Source organism: Puma concolor, chromosome C1 (assembly GCF_028749965.1).
Source record: "Puma concolor isolate L17-30 chromosome C1, mPumCon1.1.hap2, whole genome shotgun sequence".
Classification (NCBI taxonomy): Eukaryota; Metazoa; Chordata; class Mammalia; order Carnivora; family Felidae; genus Puma; species Puma concolor.
This window is the reverse complement of record NC_141674.1, coordinates 205,074,700-205,092,966: the sequence shown is the minus strand read 5'-3', so window position 1 is coordinate 205,092,966 and position 18,267 is coordinate 205,074,700. Positions and strand designations below refer to the sequence as shown.

At 60.8% G+C, this 18,267-nt stretch overlaps 1 protein-coding gene across 3 annotated transcripts; it reads right to left on the bottom strand.

Annotated features, from left to right (window-relative positions):
- Nucleotides 1–2,217: 2,217 nt before the first annotated feature.
- SLC4A3 (solute carrier family 4 member 3) lies at nucleotides 2,218–16,487 on the bottom strand. Of its 3 annotated transcripts, none has more exons than XM_086719736.1 (23): nucleotides 16,228–16,487; nucleotides 15,921–16,062; nucleotides 15,403–15,568; nucleotides 14,528–14,808; nucleotides 14,250–14,365; nucleotides 13,644–13,870; nucleotides 11,932–12,080; nucleotides 11,612–11,792; nucleotides 10,997–11,132; nucleotides 9,849–10,032; nucleotides 9,316–9,415; nucleotides 8,667–8,851; nucleotides 7,771–7,996; nucleotides 7,375–7,593; nucleotides 6,938–7,086; nucleotides 6,548–6,742; nucleotides 5,925–6,143; nucleotides 5,486–5,575; nucleotides 4,812–4,978; nucleotides 4,068–4,321; nucleotides 3,571–3,740; nucleotides 3,204–3,377; nucleotides 2,218–2,539 (listed from the first exon to the last, which is right to left on the bottom strand). In XM_086719736.1, exons 2-23 carry the CDS (start codon nucleotides 15,969–15,971, stop codon nucleotides 2,462–2,464), a joined length of 3,717 nt encoding a protein of 1,238 aa, XP_086575862.1. In that variant the 5' UTR covers nucleotides 15,972–16,062; nucleotides 16,228–16,487; the 3' UTR covers nucleotides 2,218–2,461. The 3 variants fall into 3 exon arrangements, with proteins under 3 accessions (XP_086575862.1, XP_086575863.1, XP_086575864.1); XM_086719737.1 differs by having other exon boundaries at nucleotides 13,644–13,843; nucleotides 16,228–16,486; XM_086719738.1 differs by lacking the exons at nucleotides 13,644–13,870; nucleotides 14,250–14,365; nucleotides 14,528–14,808; ... (1 more) ...; nucleotides 15,921–16,062; nucleotides 16,228–16,487 and adding an exon at nucleotides 12,561–12,913.
- Nucleotides 16,488–18,267: the final 1,780 nt, after the last annotated feature.

The following is an 18,267-nucleotide window of genomic DNA, read 5'->3' as shown; positions in this document are numbered from 1 at the left end:
ATGGTACCAGATGGGGCTCCTCTCTGTTGGTTCCCTCTCCTTCCCCCGGAAGAAGACATCCTCAATCAAGCTGCCCAATGCCCCAGGAGGATGAGGTGAGAGGGTCAGTGAAGAGAAAGTCAGAGAAAACCCAAATGAAATGAAATGAGCTCTAACAGTCCAGGCCCCAAACCAAGCCAGCTGCCATTCTATGGGTTTGCCACTGCTTCATCATCCCTTGTCTTTCTTCCATGCCTAACCTGGCCCCCACTGTGCCTCCTTCCTCTGCCACCCTCAAGGTACCCATCCCTGGCAAACTTTCGGGGTGCTGCAACCTCCTCGGGCCTCTTGGAGCCTCTACAGGCCCCCACCCTGGGTGAGAAAGAATCCCTCTGACCAGGCAGTTCAGCGTATGGGTTGGCCAACTCTGCCCTCCAAAACCTGATTCAGCTGCACCTGCCTTCCCTCCGTGGGGGCCGGGAAAAGGTGGGTGGCGCTTGTCTTCAGGGTCCCAGGCTCTTAGGTCTTAATCAAATCCTTCCACACTGGGCGACATGTTCACTAGCCAGAAGTTGTATCTGGTTCTACCTTTTCACCTACTGCTCTGAGGCCCTGGCTCCTAATTTTACTGAAGGCCACCAGCCAGGACCCAGACGCACTCCTTTTGAAATGCCCCCGCCATCTTGTTTCTCATTTTCCAGTTGAGGAACACCCCCACCTCCCAGCTATTTGCCAAGTAAAGATGACTGACACAGCCTGTGTCCAATGAAGAGCCAAGCTTTCGCGGCTCAAGTTAGCACTTGCCCTCAGGGGCTTAGGAAGTAGTAGGTTCCTTCCTTCGGGGTCCCCCGCATCCCCCAGATCAAATGGGGAAACCCACCCGCACCCTGACGGACCCCCCACCCCCACCCCTGCATACAACGCCTCTCAGCCACGCCCATCTGTTGCCTCTGCCATCTCGTTCGCAATCTGCTCTGCTCTCAATCTACTTTCAGGGTTTTTGTGTTTGACCTTCATTCACTTTGCTCCTGGCACAGTTCCTCTGAAATTCCACCGGGACTTGGCCAACCTCAAGGAAAAGGGATTTTGTCTTCATTAGGCCAAGGGAGCCAGTCAAAGGCCAAATGAACTTAGAGGCCATGGTGTCGCCGGAGACCAAAGGAGCCGGCTGGACTGAAATGCTTAAACCCAAATGGCAATCTGGGACGTCTGGAAGGGCATCTCTTCCCTATGAACACCACAAACGGCCTCGCAGCGCTCTGTCCCCTCTGTGCTGACCAGCTTCAGGGCTCTAGCTGTTGGCCTGAACACGAGGGACGAAACTAGGAAAAGGCTAAGGAAGAAGCAAGGCCAGCTAGGGTGGGGCTGAGGAAGCGTGGATCGGGATGCGCAGAGCCACCCAGGGGGCTGTGGAACTCCACGTAACATTCCCGGCCCTCTCCGTGTCTCCCAAGGAGGCACAGAATGTGAGTCCCTGGGATCTCTGACCACGAGATCCAGCGGGTCCACCAGGTGGCAGCGCTACTCCTGCCCGGTGGGGACGGAGCCTGCAGTGTGAGAGAATGGCCACCAGGGGGCAACACAGGGCCAACCTGCTTCACAACGCTACCGGTTGCCTAGCAACTGTGACGCAATGGGCTCCCAGTTTGCACCCTCTTCAAGGCCTCACAGGTTATTTCTGGCATAACAGACTGTTGCACAAGGAGTGGCCTCAGGAATCCCCAACTGCCACTCTTTTAAGCCGTGAGAATCTAAAATGGTCCAGGGACCCAAATCCAGCACCACCCTGGCGTCTAGGGGATTGGGCTACTGTCCCTGCTCCTCGGAATGCCAGGGATCAGGAAAAGAAGATAAACATTTTCCATTTCCCTCTACAGGCCCAAAGCCACTGGGGACACTCTGATTTCTCTAGTGGCTAAAGCGGAGCAACCTCCTCCCCTTCCCCTTTCCCACCCTCCCCCTTCTAAGCAGGGGCCAGATTAGCAGTATGTGACCTTGAGCCAGACCTTGAGCCTCCTGCTCCTTCCTCAGCTGTACTCGAGAGGGCCCAAGGGGGTGACGATAAGGTCCAGCTCTGACCTTCTGTGGCCTTGATTCTCTCCCGTTCCCCCAAGAATTCTGTCCTTGCCTCCAAACTCTCCCTGGCTTTGATGACCCTGAAAATAGAATTCTTCCAATTCCAGTTGGATAAGTATGACCTGAGAGACCAGAGATGGAACCAAGAAAGTGAGGCAGACACAAGACAAGGAGTGTGGTTATAATGAGCTCAAAGCCTGTGCCGGTCTGGTCTGTGAAAGGGCCTGGGTGAGCCAAGGTCAGTGCCCTGGGCAGAGTCATCGGGCTGCTCTGGCCGTGGCGGTGGTGGTTCCAGGCACGTCTCTGGGTTGTGAGGAACCCGCTGGCCCTGGGGCTGGGCTCCGACTGGGGCCCAGGTGTCGATCACTAAGGTATCGGGGTCTCTGAGGGGCACCACGTTGGAGGATCACACGGGCATGTGCAGCTCGTTGTATTCATCCTGGCCGTCCTCGTCAAAGTTTGGTTCAGCGTCTTCAGAGTCCAGCTGCAGAAGGGAGAGGGTTGGGAGAGGCAGGGAGGCGGCTCCCGCCCTCCCAGTCCCCGGCAACGCCTCCGGCCAGCAGCCCACACCTTCCCGGCCCTCACTGACTGTGGGGACCATGACCCCAGCCTGAAACACTTCCCTCTAGCCAAAACCCTCAGGTCGCCAGCCCAGTGACACCTCCCGATAACAGTAACGGTGACAGCCGTTACTGCCGCTCAAGTACTTCCAAGGGGCCAATCCTCGCTCCTGTGTTACCCTGTACACCGCGTTCGGGTGGGTGACTTCAAAACCACGTCCCTTCCTCCAGCTGACCAAAACAGAGCTCGGGGTGGGTTTCGGTGCCACCCCACCCCCGCTTGTCCCTGAGCTGTGTGCTTTTGTGCAGGACACGACCTGCACAGCTATCGGCAGTAGTCCTGTGCGGATTTCACACCAAACCGTCATACTTGGTGCTTTACCTGGATTAGCGCTTAACCCTCACGACACTCCTATAAGGAAGACTCCATTATCAGCCCTTTCCTACATCTGGAAGTAAGATTCCAGGAGGTTAGGTAACTTGCCTCTGGTCACACAACTAGCAGGTGGCACAGCAGAGGCTGGGACCCAGGAGCCCCCGATTCCAGGGCCCATCTGCCCTCACACTGCCCCGCGCGGCATCCCTTACCGCCTGCAGCTCCCTTTCCTGGAAGAGCCGGGGCAGAAGGCAACGCCTCAGAGGCACCGTGAGCAGCAGCAGGAAGGGAAAGGCGAGTGAGGCCGCTGTGGACTTGACGACCCAGAGCAGCGCGATGCAGCCCAGCTGGATGCAGGTGAACAGGTGCATCCGCCACGTCTTCACCTGGGGAACCGGCCTCGAGTCTCACGGCGGCGCAGCCCTCGGCCTGCTCCCCCCCCCCCCCGAGTCTCTGGGGACTCAGCTCCCCAGGCCCCAACTTACCCTCCACCGTCATCCTGTCCATCTCCAGCCCGGGAATCCCTCGCGGCCCCTCCCCATCACCCCTCCTCCCCACCTCCATGCTTCCTGGCCCTACCTTGGTCACATAGGGTTGCTCAGGATGGTGTTTCGCCGGCATGAGGATAAGCAACAGACGCTGGGACAGCTGGATGCCGGACAGTGACGTGACCCCCATGTACAGGAAAATCCCAAAGAGCACAGCCAACGGGATCCGGCGCAGCACAGCCCCCATGACGATAGACAGGCCTGGAGGAGGTGACACAGACCTACCTGACCCCTCGGACGGCCCCCATGAAGATGGACGGGCCCCGTGGAGAGGGGATCTGGGCCTCGTCGCTACAAACAAGAGAAGATGGAGCAGGACAGAGAACCAGGAAAAGGCTCGGGGTAAAAAGGTTCACAGAGTGTTAAGAGGCAGGTTGGGGTCACAGCGGGTGCTAGACGTGATGCCTTCGGAGACTCAGGAGTCACCTGGGTCAAGTCCGGGATAGACAGTGGATTTAAGGCCACAGGGTCCGAGAAGGCAAGTCTGTGGGGTGGGGGCAGGGGGCCTTGCAAGGTGGGTGCTCTCACCCACGAGGCTGGCGATGAGCACTCCAGTGACCCGCTGCTCCCGCACCTCCTGGATCTGGGGCTTGTCGCCAGGAGCGATGGCGGTGCGCATAACAGTCAGTGCATTCACATGAGTGACTGAGCGGACGGTGGCAGCCGTGAGCCAGGGCAACCCAAACAGCCCACAGAGCCCCCCCAGCGAGCCGATCAGGAGCAGGTCCAGGTGGAAGCCAGAGCCCTTGAGCAGCCTCCGTGCCTTCTGGCTGACGATGAGCCTGCAGGAACGGGACGGGAAGCGAGGGCTGAGGGGCTAGGAGGGCAGGCCAGCGGCGAGGCCGGGCACGCGCAGCAGGGACAGTGTCGTCGTGGGGGAACGACATGCAGGGAAGAGCTCTCCCCAGGGCCTGCCAGTTTCCTCTTTCAAGTTCCCAAAGTGATGTTCTCACGGCTAAGCAAATCAGAGCTGAAATCTCATACTGTGGGTATTTAAAGCACCACAAAAGCCAGATGCCAGATCTCACCACGTTGTGGTTTAAAACCAAAATGAGACACATGCGAGCATCGCTGGGCGAGAGAACGTACTGCCAGAATGTGGTGAGGACTGCCAAGTGCCACCTCGCAAATGATGATGCAGACAGATGGGTATCGTGTCACAGCACCGCAGGGAAACTGTGCCCAGGCCCACGTGCCCCCCCCTTGCCACCACTCCCACCGCTTCCCGCTCTTCCCCAACCTCCTCCACCCAGGGTCCTCCAGCCCCCTCACGCAGTGATCTGTGTCTCCATGAAGATCAAGATGAGGACCAGGAGGGCAGGGACAGCCGCCGCCACCATCATCCAGGGCGGGAAGGGACGGGCACTGCCCAGGGGTGGGATGAACCACGTGCGCTTATGGGGGGATGTCACTGAGAGCCCTGTGGGCACCGTCAGCTTCTGCATGGCAGGAAGGAAGACAGGGTTCAGGCACACGGCCTCCCCATGCTAAGAACCCCACAGGGTGGCACTGCCCCCACCACCAAGTTCTGTGTTCCCTGTCCCAGGACTCCAGGAAACCTGGATGTGAACAGGTTTTGGGGAAATTAGTTTTCCATCTTCCAAAGTCACTGTCCCTGCACGGGTCTGGTAAAAGAGAATGACATCTTTTCTCCCTGAGGCCCAGGGACACCTGTCATTTGGTCCCCAGCCCATTACTTGCTCCAGGAGTCTAGGCACAGGGTCACACAGCCTCACACCGCCCCCCCCCCCGGCTGGCCACCTCAGCGGCCCCCAGCCCACCCACCCACCCCAGCGCGGCCCCAGCAGGTCACCATGTCACTAGGAAAGCTGAGGCCCACCCTTGATCATGGCCACTGCAGCAATGGGAACGAGTCGTGGCCTCCCTCTCAAGACTCTGGGGTGAGAATCCCCTGCCGGGGCTGGGGGGCGGGGGAGCTCGCTCACCTGCGTGTAGGTGTCTGTAATAGAGTAATCCACTAGGACCATCACCAGAATGGAAATGGGGATGCCAAAGTCCCCAATGATGCGGCGAGCCTGGAGAGAGGAGCCAATGGGGTAAAGGAGCAGAAAGTGAACGTGAGGGTCAGGGGCACTGACATGAGGGCTCATTACTCCCGATTCCCTTGGGTCCAAGCTGGAGCCAGAAATCCCCTGACCCGTCCCTCTAAGTCCCATGGGTGCTGCGCAGCTCAAGAGGACATTCCTCCCCTGATTCAATTTCTCTGACGCTTCCGGTGGGGAAGGGACCGCACAGATTTGGTTTAGGTCCATGGGTTGACCGGGACAAGGGGGAAGCCCCTCTCTGGAGCGGAGACGGGCAGTGACGGCAGGAACTGGGGGTGGGGGGGGACCCATGGGGGCCCCCCAGTCCCCAGCCACGCACCTTGCCACCCAAGAAGCGGCTGTTCCTGAACTTTCGTAGGAAGAAGGCAATGAGGAAGGTCCCAAGCATGAGAATGAGGGACAGCAGAGCCGTGTTGGGCTGGTTCCTCGGGCCCGGCGGCCCCTCAGTGGGGGGCAGGGCACTCCCATTCAGGTCTAGCCCAGCCTCCAATGCCCCCTCGGGAGGGTAGAATGGCAGCAGCGGGTGCTCCGTGAATACCTGTGTGGGTTACAAGGTTGTGACACTGAACCTGGGCAGGTGACCCTAATTTCATCACCCTGATTTCATACAGCTGTGAGGGCGAAGCCTGGGTCCTCACATACCTGACCAAGCAACAGCGTCACAGGACACCCAGCTACACCATGCACGCACACACGCGTGTGCACACACACACACACACAGTCCTCTACAAAAGGAGCCCCATAGCACTGACAGCGCCCCACTCCATCACATACTGGTTGGACCCCACTGGAGTTCCAACCTGTACCCTCTGGCTGTGGCTCCCTGCCCTTCAGCGCTGACCTAGCCCAGGGTGTCCCAACCCCCCACGCCCACACCCAACGGAGCCCTCCTCCCTGCCCCCCAAAACCCCCCCACCCCCCAAGACCTCTCTGGACCTCCACCTTGTACAGCTTGTGGAAGGTCTCATAGATGAAAATAAGCGAGATGAGAAAGGCGAAGATCTCCTGGGTGAAAGGTGAGATATAGCGGACCAGGAAGCTGCCTTCGGCGGCCACCAGGGCAAGGACAAAAACCACCAGCCAGAGGCCAACCCACACCCGGCCGGTGAGGTACTCCAGGTCCTGGGCTCGGCAGAACTGGAGGACAGGAGGGAGGTGTGGTTACCCACAGAGGTCAGAGACCCTGGCGGCGGGATGTGGGGGGGGGGGGGGAGGACGAGGTCACGGGATCCAAAGGAGGAGGAGGGGAGACACTGCAGGGACCCATGGCCTGGGCCAAGGGACAGGGCGTGAGAAGCTGATCCCTGGGGAGGGGCAGGGTAGCGCCGTCACCTTGAAGAAGGCTTCTTCGAACACCAGCAATGGCCCGGAGAAGCCGACCACAAGAAGCGGCTGGGCCCCCAGCAGGGAGAAGAGGACGCCAAGCACAGCGGTGGACACAATCAGCTCAGACACACCCATCAGGCCCTCCGTCTTCTCCCCTGGCGAGGGCGAGGGTCAGTGGGAGGGCCCTGGCCTGGCTCCTTGGACCCGGGCCCTCCTCTTCATCTAGCTTACCCTGACCTGGGGACCCAACTAGGACAGAGCAACCCCCCAGAGCCCAGCCCCATCCCTCCCAGGCCCCTCACCACCAGCACCCCTGGGGCGGCCACAGCCTCCCTCGCCCCTTGCACCCCTCCCAACCCCTGCAAGAGTGATCCCTGGGGTCTCCCGACCACAGACCTTGAGGGTGACGCTGGGCGCCTCGCCCTGCCTCCCCTCCCTCTCACCTAGCAGGCCCCCGAAGGTGATGGCGGGGCTGAGGGCAGCGAAGTAGATGAACAGCACGGCCGCCACGCACTGGGAGTGCAAGGCATCTCGCAGGTCACTGGGGTAGTGCGGGTACCGACGCTTCACATCCCGCACGAGCCCCCCAAACACTGAGCCAGTCCGCAGCAGGGGGTCATCTTCAGGGGTCACCTCAGAGCCCCCCAACTCCACAGCCAGCTCTGGGGGAACAAGGGGCTGTTGGAGCACAGACCACCCCTCCCGCGGCGGGGCCCTGGGCTCAGTCCTCCCCGACTGGGGCTGGGAGCGGGCATGCAGGAGCTAGGGAGTCAGGGCAGGCTGGGTCACGACCTTAGGAGCTCCAGGGCAGGTAGGGGATGGGCCCCAAAGGGGCTGACCTTTCCCAGGGGCCACATAGCTTCCCTGGGTAGTCATCTCCACTTTGGTCTGTTCACGTTCCCTCCGCTTCCTCAGCAGCTCGCGCTGGAAGGCGGCCACGGAGCGCAGCAGGTCACGGCCCTCTACCTCCGATGGGGGGATCACGATGCTGCCATCCAGGAACTCGCTGATGGCACTCAGGAGGTCCTGCCGGTCATCTGCCTGGTAGGCAGCCTCATGAAACAGCTGGGGGCAGGAGAGGCAAGGGCTGAGCCTCCCAGAGCGCCCCTGGGAGGGCTTCGGAGAGGAGGCGTTGGGCCCTCACAGAGCCAGAGGCAGGGTGGATGTCTGGCCACGTATACGCGTCCAGTCCGATTGTCAAAATACGGAGTCATGTCCCTGCTGGCCAGCAATCGGCCGGCCACAACCCTGAACCTCCAAATGCTTTCTGTTCCCCTAGGAGCTTCGAGATTTTTCCACAACGCCACAACTAAAAGGGCAACGCTTGGCATAGCAGGGGCCCCCGAAACCATTCTGACTAGAGTACCCACACCCTACAGGTTGGTTAGTACGGATTTCCAACATCACCCCTGGCCAGAGGACCTTCCTATCCAAGCCGAGGAGAAGCCACAGCAAAGACCAACATACCCAGCCCTCCCCTTCAAGTCTCATGACTCATCCAGAACTCTTTCTCCCTCTTCAACCACCTCCCCTTCCAACGGCCCCAGCCTAGGGCTCCCTCTTCTCCCCTTGGCCAACAGCTCCTTCACAACCACTCCAGAGCACTGCCTCCACCCAGAAGGGCCCCCAGCACCCCTGCATCCACAGGCACCAAGGTAGGCAGGGAGAGACTGGGGAAAAGTAGGGCTCAGGGGAACAGGCCTAGAGCACCCAGCCCGGGGCCTGCAGGACCCACCTTGTCAGACATGAGGGTGGCAATGGAACGCCCAAGCTCGTGGTAGTCAGTGCTGGTGTGGCTGGGACCCAGCATCACAAAGAGAAAGCGAACCGGCACCGGGACCTCGAGCACAGACTCCAAGAGCACAGCCTCATTCAGTCGCACAAAAGCTGCCGCCGGCTGCTCCAAGAAAGGCACGCAGCCTGTGGGGGAGAGTAAGGCACCGGGCACTGGGTAAAGAGGATCAGTCCAGGCTGGCCCTAAAGAAAACATCTGGGGCTGTCATGTACAGTTGAGCAGGTTGCGTGCTGCACGAAGAAACCCCAATCTAAAGAAACCCTATTCATTCATACGTTTACATATTTATTATGATTCATCAATAGATGAAACGTTCACAGTCTTCAAGAAAGAGTGCTTCTTTTTAACTCCCACAAAAGTGCCGTGCAGGCTAGCAGCAGTCCCAAACAGCAGAAAACTGGACGGGAGGCAGGCAGAGGACTGAGAAAGAAAGAGCTGGGGGCAAGACAGGCTGTCAAGAAAAGCAGGTGCAAGTTCGGGGGCTGGCCAGGGATGGAAGAGGTGGCCTGCAGGCCAGAGCATAAGACCAACAGACCACAGTGGAAGGAAACCCACACACCCAGTAACCCCAGCCCCCTGCCCTCCTTACCCACGAGCACAACAGTAGCCTCGGCATCTTCAGGGATCTTCTCCAGTAGCTTCAGGCTTTTTCCCCGGTGACTGTCTCCCCCAGGCATGTGGAGGGGCTTCTAAGGACGCAGAACTGGAATAGGGCTGGGACCCTGACCGGAGGCCGTGGCAGGCCCTCCCCTCCCTTGCTTCAGCCCCCCTGGACTCGGCCCTCCAACCCCTGGACCTGGGCCCTGTTTTGTCCCTCCCCGGGGTGACGCGCCCCACATCGGGAGCAGACCACTCGGGCTGTGGACCCCTCCTCCGAGCAGCTCACGACCACCTCAGCCTTATCTCGTTTAAACGGCTCCCATGGGTCTGCCACATCATCTCATCTAAACCTCCTATTTCTGTAGGGCAGAGGCCCTCATGCGTATCTGGATCCCCCACATGCCTGGTGTGGTACCAGGCATCCAACCTTCCTGACCCACTCAACGAAGCCATCAGTGGCCTCCAGTGTGAAATCAGAAGCCCTCTCAGTCCCCCAGCCCAGGTCAGAGCAAGGCGACTGACCTCCTTGGCATCTGGGTCATGAGGCCAGAGAGGGGCTGGTTCCCCCACGTCCTCGGCCATGGTAGGCACTGCACCGTCAGGGCCATGGCTGGGGGTTGGGTGATGATTCCCCATGACCGAGTTCACGCTGGAGCTGGATGGGTTTCGGGGAAAGAAGCCAGTGTCCTTGTCATCATTGGGATGGCTGTGAAGAGAGCAGAGGGAGCAAGGCAGGTTAAGAGGAGATGCCCTTAGTGGGCTGAGGTCATGAAGAAATGAGAAATAAAGGGTCGGCGGAGGGGGGTGCCTGGGTGTCTCAGTCGGTTGAGCATCCGACTTTGGCTCAGGTCATGATCTCACAGTTCGTGAGTTTGAGCCCTGCGTTGGGCTCTGTGCTGACAGTTCAGAGCCTGATTCGGATTCTGTGTATCCCTCTCTGCCCCTCCCCTGCTCATCCTCTGTCTTTCTCTCTCAAAAATAAATAAAAACATTTAAAAAACTTGAAAGAAGGGGCGCCTGGGTGGCGCAGTCGGTTGAGCGTCTGACTTCAGCCAGGTCACGATCTCGCGGTCCGTGAGTTCGAGCCCCACGTCAGGCTCTGGGCTGATGGCTCAGAGCCTGGAGCCTGTTTCAGATTCTGTGTCTCCCTCTCTCTCTGCCCCTCCCCCGTTCATGCTCTGTCTCTCTCTGTCCCAAAAATAAATAAACGTTGAAAAAAAAATTTGTTTTAAACTTGAAAGAAGAAAGCAAAACAAAGGAAAAAAAAGAAAAAAGAGAAAAGAGAAAAGGAAAGGAAAAAGAAAAGAAAGAAGAGAAAAGAAAAAAGAGAAAAGGAAAGGAAAAAGAAAAGAAAGAAAAGAAAAGAAAAGAAAAAAGAGAAAAGGAAAGAAAAGAGAAAAGAGAAAAGAAAAGAAAGAAAAGAAAAAAGAAAGAAAAGAGAAAAGGAAAGAGAAGAGAAAAGAAAAGAAAAAAGAAAAGGATCTGCATCCCTTGTACCTCAGTGTAAGAAAGAACCTTCTAACGGCTGGTGCTGTCCAAAGATGAACGAGGAATAAACTCCCTGTTGCCTGGGTTATGCAAGCAGAGGCTAGAAAGCCACACAGGTGAGTCTGTGCTCCTGGAAGAGCAGCTGACCTAGAAGGCCCGTCCCAGGCGCCCCACCCTGGCACCTGTGTTTCAGCAGGAGGGTGCGCAGGACACTGGCCCTGTCCTCCGGACGGATCTGGTCAGACACGATCATGGTCTCCACCACGAGATGTGCGATACCCGGCAGAGTGGTCTGCTCCAGGTCCAGGAGGGCAGCTCCTGGGGGCACAGTCGAGGAAGGGGCCAGGGCCCCGTCAGATAGGAACAACCACCCCGGCCGCCTCGCTCCCCCGGGGCAGGCAGACACACGGCGCGAGCCAAGCGCCCGGGGCTCACCGTTCCACACCGTTCCACGTGGCCTCGCCGAGCCAGAGAGGGGGGTGTGCAAAGGGAACACAAGAGCAAGGGACGGCCCCTCCAAACCCAGGGAGGGGAGCCACGGGCGAGCTTCCCGCACGTGGACTGTGGCCTACTACGGCCCAGGTCCTGCACCGGGCACCAGAGGCACAGCTCAGGCCCTCAGAGCTTACGGCTAAGCAAGCAGTCAGACCCCACATCTCCAGAGTGGCAGCCGGACCTCGCCTGGGCCCAGGACTCCAGGGAGCAGTCCCCAAGAGCTGGACAGCCTGCTGCGGGCCAACCTCCGGGGTCTCTGAAGAGGGCACTGCACCCCAGGGCCAGGCCCGCGGGGCGCCTACCGTGGGCGATGGTCCTCCGGAGCTCCAGAAGGCTGCGGAAAGAGAGCGAGGCCACGTGGGGCTTGCCCCAGCGCTCTGTCTCTTCCTCCACATCCTCCTCAAACTTGATCCAGCGCGCCGTCTCCCGCCAGTGGGGCTCCTGGCTGCGGTCCAGCGTCAGCTCATTGAGCTCCACAAACACCTGAGGCAGACGCCAAGGTGAGGGTCTGGGGGCCGCCAGGTGGGACCGGCGGTCTCAGAGACACGGCGCCCAGGCGGGGCAGGGAGGAGGGAAGAGGAGGCTCTGGGGAGGAGGGGAGAGGAAGCCGCAGGCCCGGTACCTCATGAGGCCTCCGATCCAACGTCTTCTTCTTCTTCTTCCTGCGCAGGATGGGGGCCAAGCCACCGGGGCTGCCCCTCCCACCCTGCGTGCGCGACGGCTTCTTCACTAGGTGACGCCGCATGCCAGGGTTGTCCTCCAGCCGGTGACCTGCAGACGAGGCAGGCTTCGTGGTCCCAGCGGTCCAGCTCAGGGCCTCACGGCCACAGTTAACCCCTCCGGCCCCCTGCTCTGCCCAGCCAGTCTACCTGGCGGGTGCCACGGTCGCCCAGGGGCCATGTCCACACCTCCACACCACAGACAAGGACAGTGAAGCCCGGACAGGGAGATGGACTAGCCCAAAGTAACACAGGGGACCACCGGCCAAAGCACAGTAAAAAGGCAGACCCCAGCTCAGTCCACAGCCCCAGCTCCCTTCCCTCGCCCATGGCCGCTGCCTCTCATGCTGGAGCTCTATGACCTGTATCAATTCACCAGGCCCCCGACACTTTCCCTGTGCCCTCTCTCAGCACCCAGGTCTCCCCCATTGATACACACATCTGGCAGACTCAAGGAGAGCTCTGTCCCTTCCTCCCCGCCTGCCCCTTCCAGGCCAGCAGCTGCGGAAAGGCCAGCTGCCCAGTTACTCACAAGCTGGTCCCCCTGCCATGGGGCTCAGCTGGCCCTGGGTGGGTTCCCATGGGTCACAGTCATCAAGGTCCAGCACCAACATCTCTAAGTCCTCTGAGGTCAGCGAGTCTCGAGTGCTGGGGGCTGGGGCCATTCCAGGGCCCCGGCTCTCAGCGTCCTCAGGCCTAGGGCTTGGTGCCCCGATGGGCTCTGTGACCTCCTCCAGCAGGCTCATCATTCCCCCGGGGGCCGAGCCCTCGGCCCCTGCTCCCTCCCAGAGCCCTGGCTTTCCTAAAAGGTGGGAGCCTGGGCCAGTGGTCTTCACCCAACCAGAGCCTCCTGACTCCTGGCAGCCCCGGGCCTGCTCCCTGCTGCTTCCAGCCCCCTCCCTGAGTCTGTAAACACGCCCTCCCCCTGACCCCCACCCCCACACCACTGCTGCCATCGGATTGTTCCTGTCCCTGTCCTCAGGCCCTGGCAACTTTCCATGACGTACTGAGCTCAAAGCCCTCCCTCCCACCCGCGCCCACACACTGTGGTTCCAAGGGGGAGGGAGGTGGGGTCAGTGATGCCCCTGGCCCGGGCACAGAGCCCCGTGGGTGATGACAGGTGGCACAGAAACCAGGGCACTGATAAGACGGAAGGAATGTGCCGAGATCACGGCCAGGCCCTGCCAACGGTGGTGTGACAAGTATGGGGCCCCTGATGTAGGGAGAAGCAGGACCCAGAAGAGTGGCTCACGCTCAGGGGGCCAGTGTGAAGGGGCCAAAACGAAAATGAGAAGATGAGCCTTAGGGGAAGAGGAGATATAAAATCTCCAAATGCCGTGGGGAAGAGAGGTTGCCTTATTCAGGGGGTGACTCAGAGGACAGAATCAGGACAGAAGGACAGAGGTGTCACGAAGGGAAATCTCAGCTCTGGCAACCAGAGAAGTGGCTTGGTGAGGTAGTGAGCTCCCCGCCCCTGGCCACATTCCAGCAGACAGGGATACTGCAGAGGGGACCCAGCGCTAGTCTGGGGAGAGCACAGAGCTTCCCCAAGGTTCCTCACAGGCGGGGCGCCCATGGGGGTGGGCCACGGGGGCTGCCACAGGGTGTCACTCACTCTTCATGTCGTCCAGGTCCGCGGAGCCCAGCATCTGGGCCTCCGCCTCGTCAGTGGGCACCTGCTGCTCCGGGCCACCTGGGCTACCCAGGGCACTGCCTGGGCACAGCCGTTCCCGAAGGTCATAGCTGGCCGACGGGCTCCAGGGCCGGCTCTTCTCCCCAGCGACTCGGGAGGCCCGGGCCCGGGGGCTCGGGGAGCTGAGGAGGCACCATGGCAGCCTTGGACTTGACAGGGAACCATGGTGGAGATGGGCCAGGTTAGGGGGTTCCTTTGCCCTCCTCCAGTTTGGGGTGGGGCCTGGAATAGCCCCCTGGGCACTAGACACAGACTCCTTCTGGGCAGAGAAGGAAGCTCACGTCCAGCTCCCTGCCCCCACCACACCAGTCCCCCCCTTCCTCTCTGTCCTTCCCCCTCTAGCCCTGTCCTCTCTAGTGACACCTTCTCTCTCCTCTTTGTCAGTCATGTGGATAGAGAGGGAGGCGTGCCCCTCCCCGCTTCCTCCGCCCCCTCTCCTCTCCTCCCCTCTTCCCCGGGGTCAGAGCTGGGGACAATCCCCAGGGTCAGGAAGGAGCCTGGGACCTGCTCTGGGCTGGATGCCAGTACCTGACTGACTGCTGGGGGCTCTTGTCAGAGCAAGGGCCCACCGAGGGCAGGGGCTTGGTGAAGGCAGCCTTCCCGGAGAGGCCAGGACTGTCATCCTCGTCACTTCCAATGGAGAACTGTGGACAAAGCAGAGTGCCTGGGTCCCTGCCCAGACTCAGCCCCCAACCCCCGACTCTGCTTCCCCCAGGCAGGCCCAGCCCCCTCTGCTTCGTCTTCCTTCCTCTCCTCTCTGCACCCCTCCCTGAGGAGTCGGTGCTCCTTCGGGGGCAGACCCATACCTTTGCTTTCTGTGGGGACCCTGAGGGCGGGGGCTCCACAGGTTCTGCCTCAGATTCCCCTTCCTCTTCCTCCTCCTCCTCCTCCTCCTCTTCCTCCACTCCGGCTGCCCCCTCCTCCTGGATGGGAGGGGTCCCCTCAGAGGGGGGAGCAGAGGTCTTCTCCTTCTTCCTCTTCCTCCTGGTCTGCCGGGCAGAGGTGGGGGGCAGTCGCCGCAGCTTGTGGGGTGGAGGGAGGCGCGCCGAGAGCGGGTGGTGGGTGTGGTGGGATGTGTGCCGGTGAACTGGGGGTGCAGGAGAGCCGGTTGGGGTCCCCACAGCAGAAGGGGGCCCCTCACCACCCTAGGGACACACACCTTATTCTAGCTCAGGGCCTCAAACAAGGGCACCCTAGTCCTTCCTCGAGAGCCAGGCTCCCCCCAACACCTGTATCCACGTCCTGCCATTGGTAAGGCCTGGCAGAGCGGGGGAATGGGCCTAAGGGAGAAGGTCGTGAAAGGGGGGCTTGGGGAAATAGGACACGATACAGCAAGGGGGGAAGGCAGAGTCAGAGCTGAGGAAGGAGGCAGAGAGAAGAGAGCAGGGCCGGAGGTATGGCAGAGACTTGGGGAAGACGAAGGTCACGGAGGGGAGGGAAGCCTCAGGCCCATCTCCCTGTGTCTCCCCTGCGTCTGGGGCCCGGTCCCCTGGAAGGTGGACAGGCGATGGGTGAGTGAGGCAGGATGACTTAACATGGCATGGTGGCCCAGCACAGCGTCCAGCACAGCGTCCAGCACAAGATGGCACTGGGTGACCAAGCCAGTGGTGAGCACGGTGATGGTGGCAATGAAGGTGATGGTGGTGAGGGCGGCCACACTAGGGGTCCCCAGGCTACCCACACTCAAAGTCCCGCTCGCTGTAGCTGCGGCTGGGCTTCTCAGGGTCCCAGGCCGGGGGCTTGCTGATGAGGTCCCCAAACCTGCTCACAGCCAAGGTCTTGCCCAAGTCATCGTCCTCCTCCTCCAGGTCTGGACTCAGAGGGGGCTCCTCCAAGGGCACCCGGACCTGCAGGCTCAGACAGCCTCTCCTAAGGACCCTTGACCCAAGAATGCCCCACATCCCCCCCCCCCCCAACTCCCAGCCCTGGCTGTGGGTGGGGGAGACCAGCGGGCTCCACCTTCAACAACCCCCTCTCCCTGCGCCCCAGGCTTGGGTCAGCATCCCAGGCTCCCTGGGCTTGGGAGGGGAGGGGCAACAGAACTGAAAAATACCAAAGCGTGCCCCCCCCCCCCCCCGCCCCATACCCTCCAACCCAGCTCCATCCCTGGATCTGGGGGTCCCAAGGTCGGCCAGAGGACTCCCCTCTCCTCTTTGGGGGTCCCTCCCGTCTTCTTCCACCCCCGCGCGCGTCAGTCACCTGGGGTAGGGGGGAGGCGCCCCCGGGCGGCGGGATCACTCCGTTGGCCATGGCCGGGGAGGCGACTTGGGAGCCTTGCTCACTGAGGGACCCGTGACCCGGTTGAGAAGAAGGGGGCGCTGCAGGGGCCTAGTGAGGAGCCCTGGGGGAGGAGGGCGGGGTCAGGAGCCTCGCGCGGCCGCCCTCTCCCCCCTCGCCGAGCCCGATCCCCCCGCCCGCCCGCGCGCCCATCCGAGGCCCCGCCACGCCCGGGACACTCCGGGGCCCCGGCCCTGGTCCTGGCCCGCCGCGCCCCGCCCTGCGGTACCTCGGGGCTCCGGAGCGTGCGGGGCCAACGCCGACCGCCGCGCCCCATCTCCCGCGCGCGCTCCGGGGCCTGGCGCCGCGCAGGGCCGGACGGCCGGGGGGCGCCCGCGGCGGCGGCGAGCCGGGCCGGCCGGGCGGACGCAGGCGCCGGAGCCCGCAGCCCGGGGCTCCACCTCCTCGCGCTCGGCGCCGCAGCTCCGCCGCCGCCACCGCCGCCGCCGCCGGGCCGCACAATGGGAGCGGGCGGGCCGTGACTCACTCCGCCCCGGCCGGCCCGGCCCCCACGCGCGAGCCCCCGCAGGACCCACCCTGCCCGCCAGCCCCTTCTCCCGGCGCCCCACGCATGGCCGGGGGCGGGTGCACGGCCCTACATTCCCACAATCCCCAGATCGCTCCCCCACTTTGCTTTTAGCCTCCCCTCCCTCCCCTCAGGAGCCCTGGAGGCGACCCCTGCACCGACACAAGCCCCTCCAACCTTGGGAACTGGGCTCACAGACACCGGAAGGCAGCCCCCACGTCCCCCTTTGGTCCCAATATAGCCTCAGATGCCTGGCTTCTGCCACCGGGCACCACCCAACATTTGACCTTGGCACATCACCTCCCCTCCCGGGTTTGCCCCTCTGTGGCCTGGAGTAGGAGTGTTCCAGGGTTCCATCCAGCTCTAAGATTCTGTAGCCCAGTTGCCACAGCCCCCCTCCCCACCTACACTCCCTGAGGTCACTTCTCCTTTTCCAAGGTCATATCTCCTTTTCCAAGGTCAAAGGTCTCTGGAAGGAACTGCTGGATCCCAATTTGATCCTCCCGTGTCTGGCTGAAATTGGGCACCCAGCCCCAGGCTACATCCATAACAGCCCCTGAATAAAATGTGTTGAAGATATAGTGCAGCCACTTCCCCAATCTTTGGGAAGACAGAAGACGATGTGGGGGCAGAACTGGGAGGGAGCTAAAGGGCAGGGGAAGGTGAGCCAGCCCAGGAGAGGGGAAAAAAACACCTGCAGAGAAGGGGTATGGGGGACAGGGTGCTGGACAGGATGGTGCTCTGCGTGGGAAAGAGGTTTAACCTTGTGACCTTGGGCATGTTATATACACTCTCCTACCCCTGCCCTCATTGGCTCTCGGCTCAATTCAAGAGATTTTCGACACCGAGAGCCACACAAGGGGAGAGGGGAGGGCAGAGAGGGCCTGTGAACACCCACTTGGCTTTGCACTGCACCAGACCCTCTGCAAACTCGTTTCAGCCTTCCCACAACAGAGATGCAGGGAGGCTGATTACCCTGCCATGGTCACAGCTGGGAAGCAGGCTGCCGAGCAGGTCTCGGGGGTGTGTACAGGGTGACTGTCCAAACCACAGCCATTTAACTGCCCCCAGCCTCTTACATCGAAAGAAATGTGCTCGGCCTCCCCATCTTGCAGGGCGGGCGGTCGTTGAGAGGATGAAACAAGACGCCAGTGTGAGTCAGCTGTGTGCCAATGGAGCATGTGGAACTGTGCCCCAGAACTCCGGGAGTGACACCCATCTGTTATGGATTGAATTGTGTGCCCACCAAATTTATACGTCGAAGTTCTAACCCTGGGCACCTCTGAAGGTGGCCTTATATGGAAACAGCCTAGTCAGACTGGGGTAGGGTGGGCTCCTTTTCCAAAAGGACTGGTGTTGTCATAAAAGGGGGAGATTTGGACACAGACGCACACTCAGGGAGGACACCATGTGAAGACAGAGTTGGATGCCACAAGCCAAGGAGCTACTAGAAGCTGGGAGAGGGGCCTGGAACAGATCCTTCTCTAGCATTTTCAAGAGGGAACATAGCTGTGCTGACATCTTGATCTCAGGCTTCCAGTCACCAGAACTCTGAGCTAAATCTCTGTTGTTTAAGCCTCTCAGTCTACGGTGCTTTCTCACGGCAGCCCTAACACGCTGATATGCCATCCCAAACCTTTATACTCTGAGCCAGGTGACTCGGTCCCAAGACTCTATCTGGAGGGATGTTTGCACAGGGCCCTCACCTCCTTAGAGATACTCAAGAGCTTTGGTGCCTTTTCC

Bases quoted from the DNA above. Each gene is read 5' to 3' on its own strand.
- SLC4A3 (XM_086719736.1), bottom strand. From the start codon at position 15,971: ATGGCCAACGGAGTGATCCCGCCGCCCGGGGGCGCCTCCCCCCTACCC. The intron at 6,144-6,547 runs GTGGAGGTCCAG...TAACCCACACAG, and splicing joins CCTTCCACAAGCTGTACAAG to GTATTCACGGAGCACCCGCT. The intron at 4,979-5,485 runs GTGAGCGAGCTC...CCTGCCATGCAG, and splicing joins TTACAGACACCTACACGCAG to AAGCTGACGGTGCCCACAGG.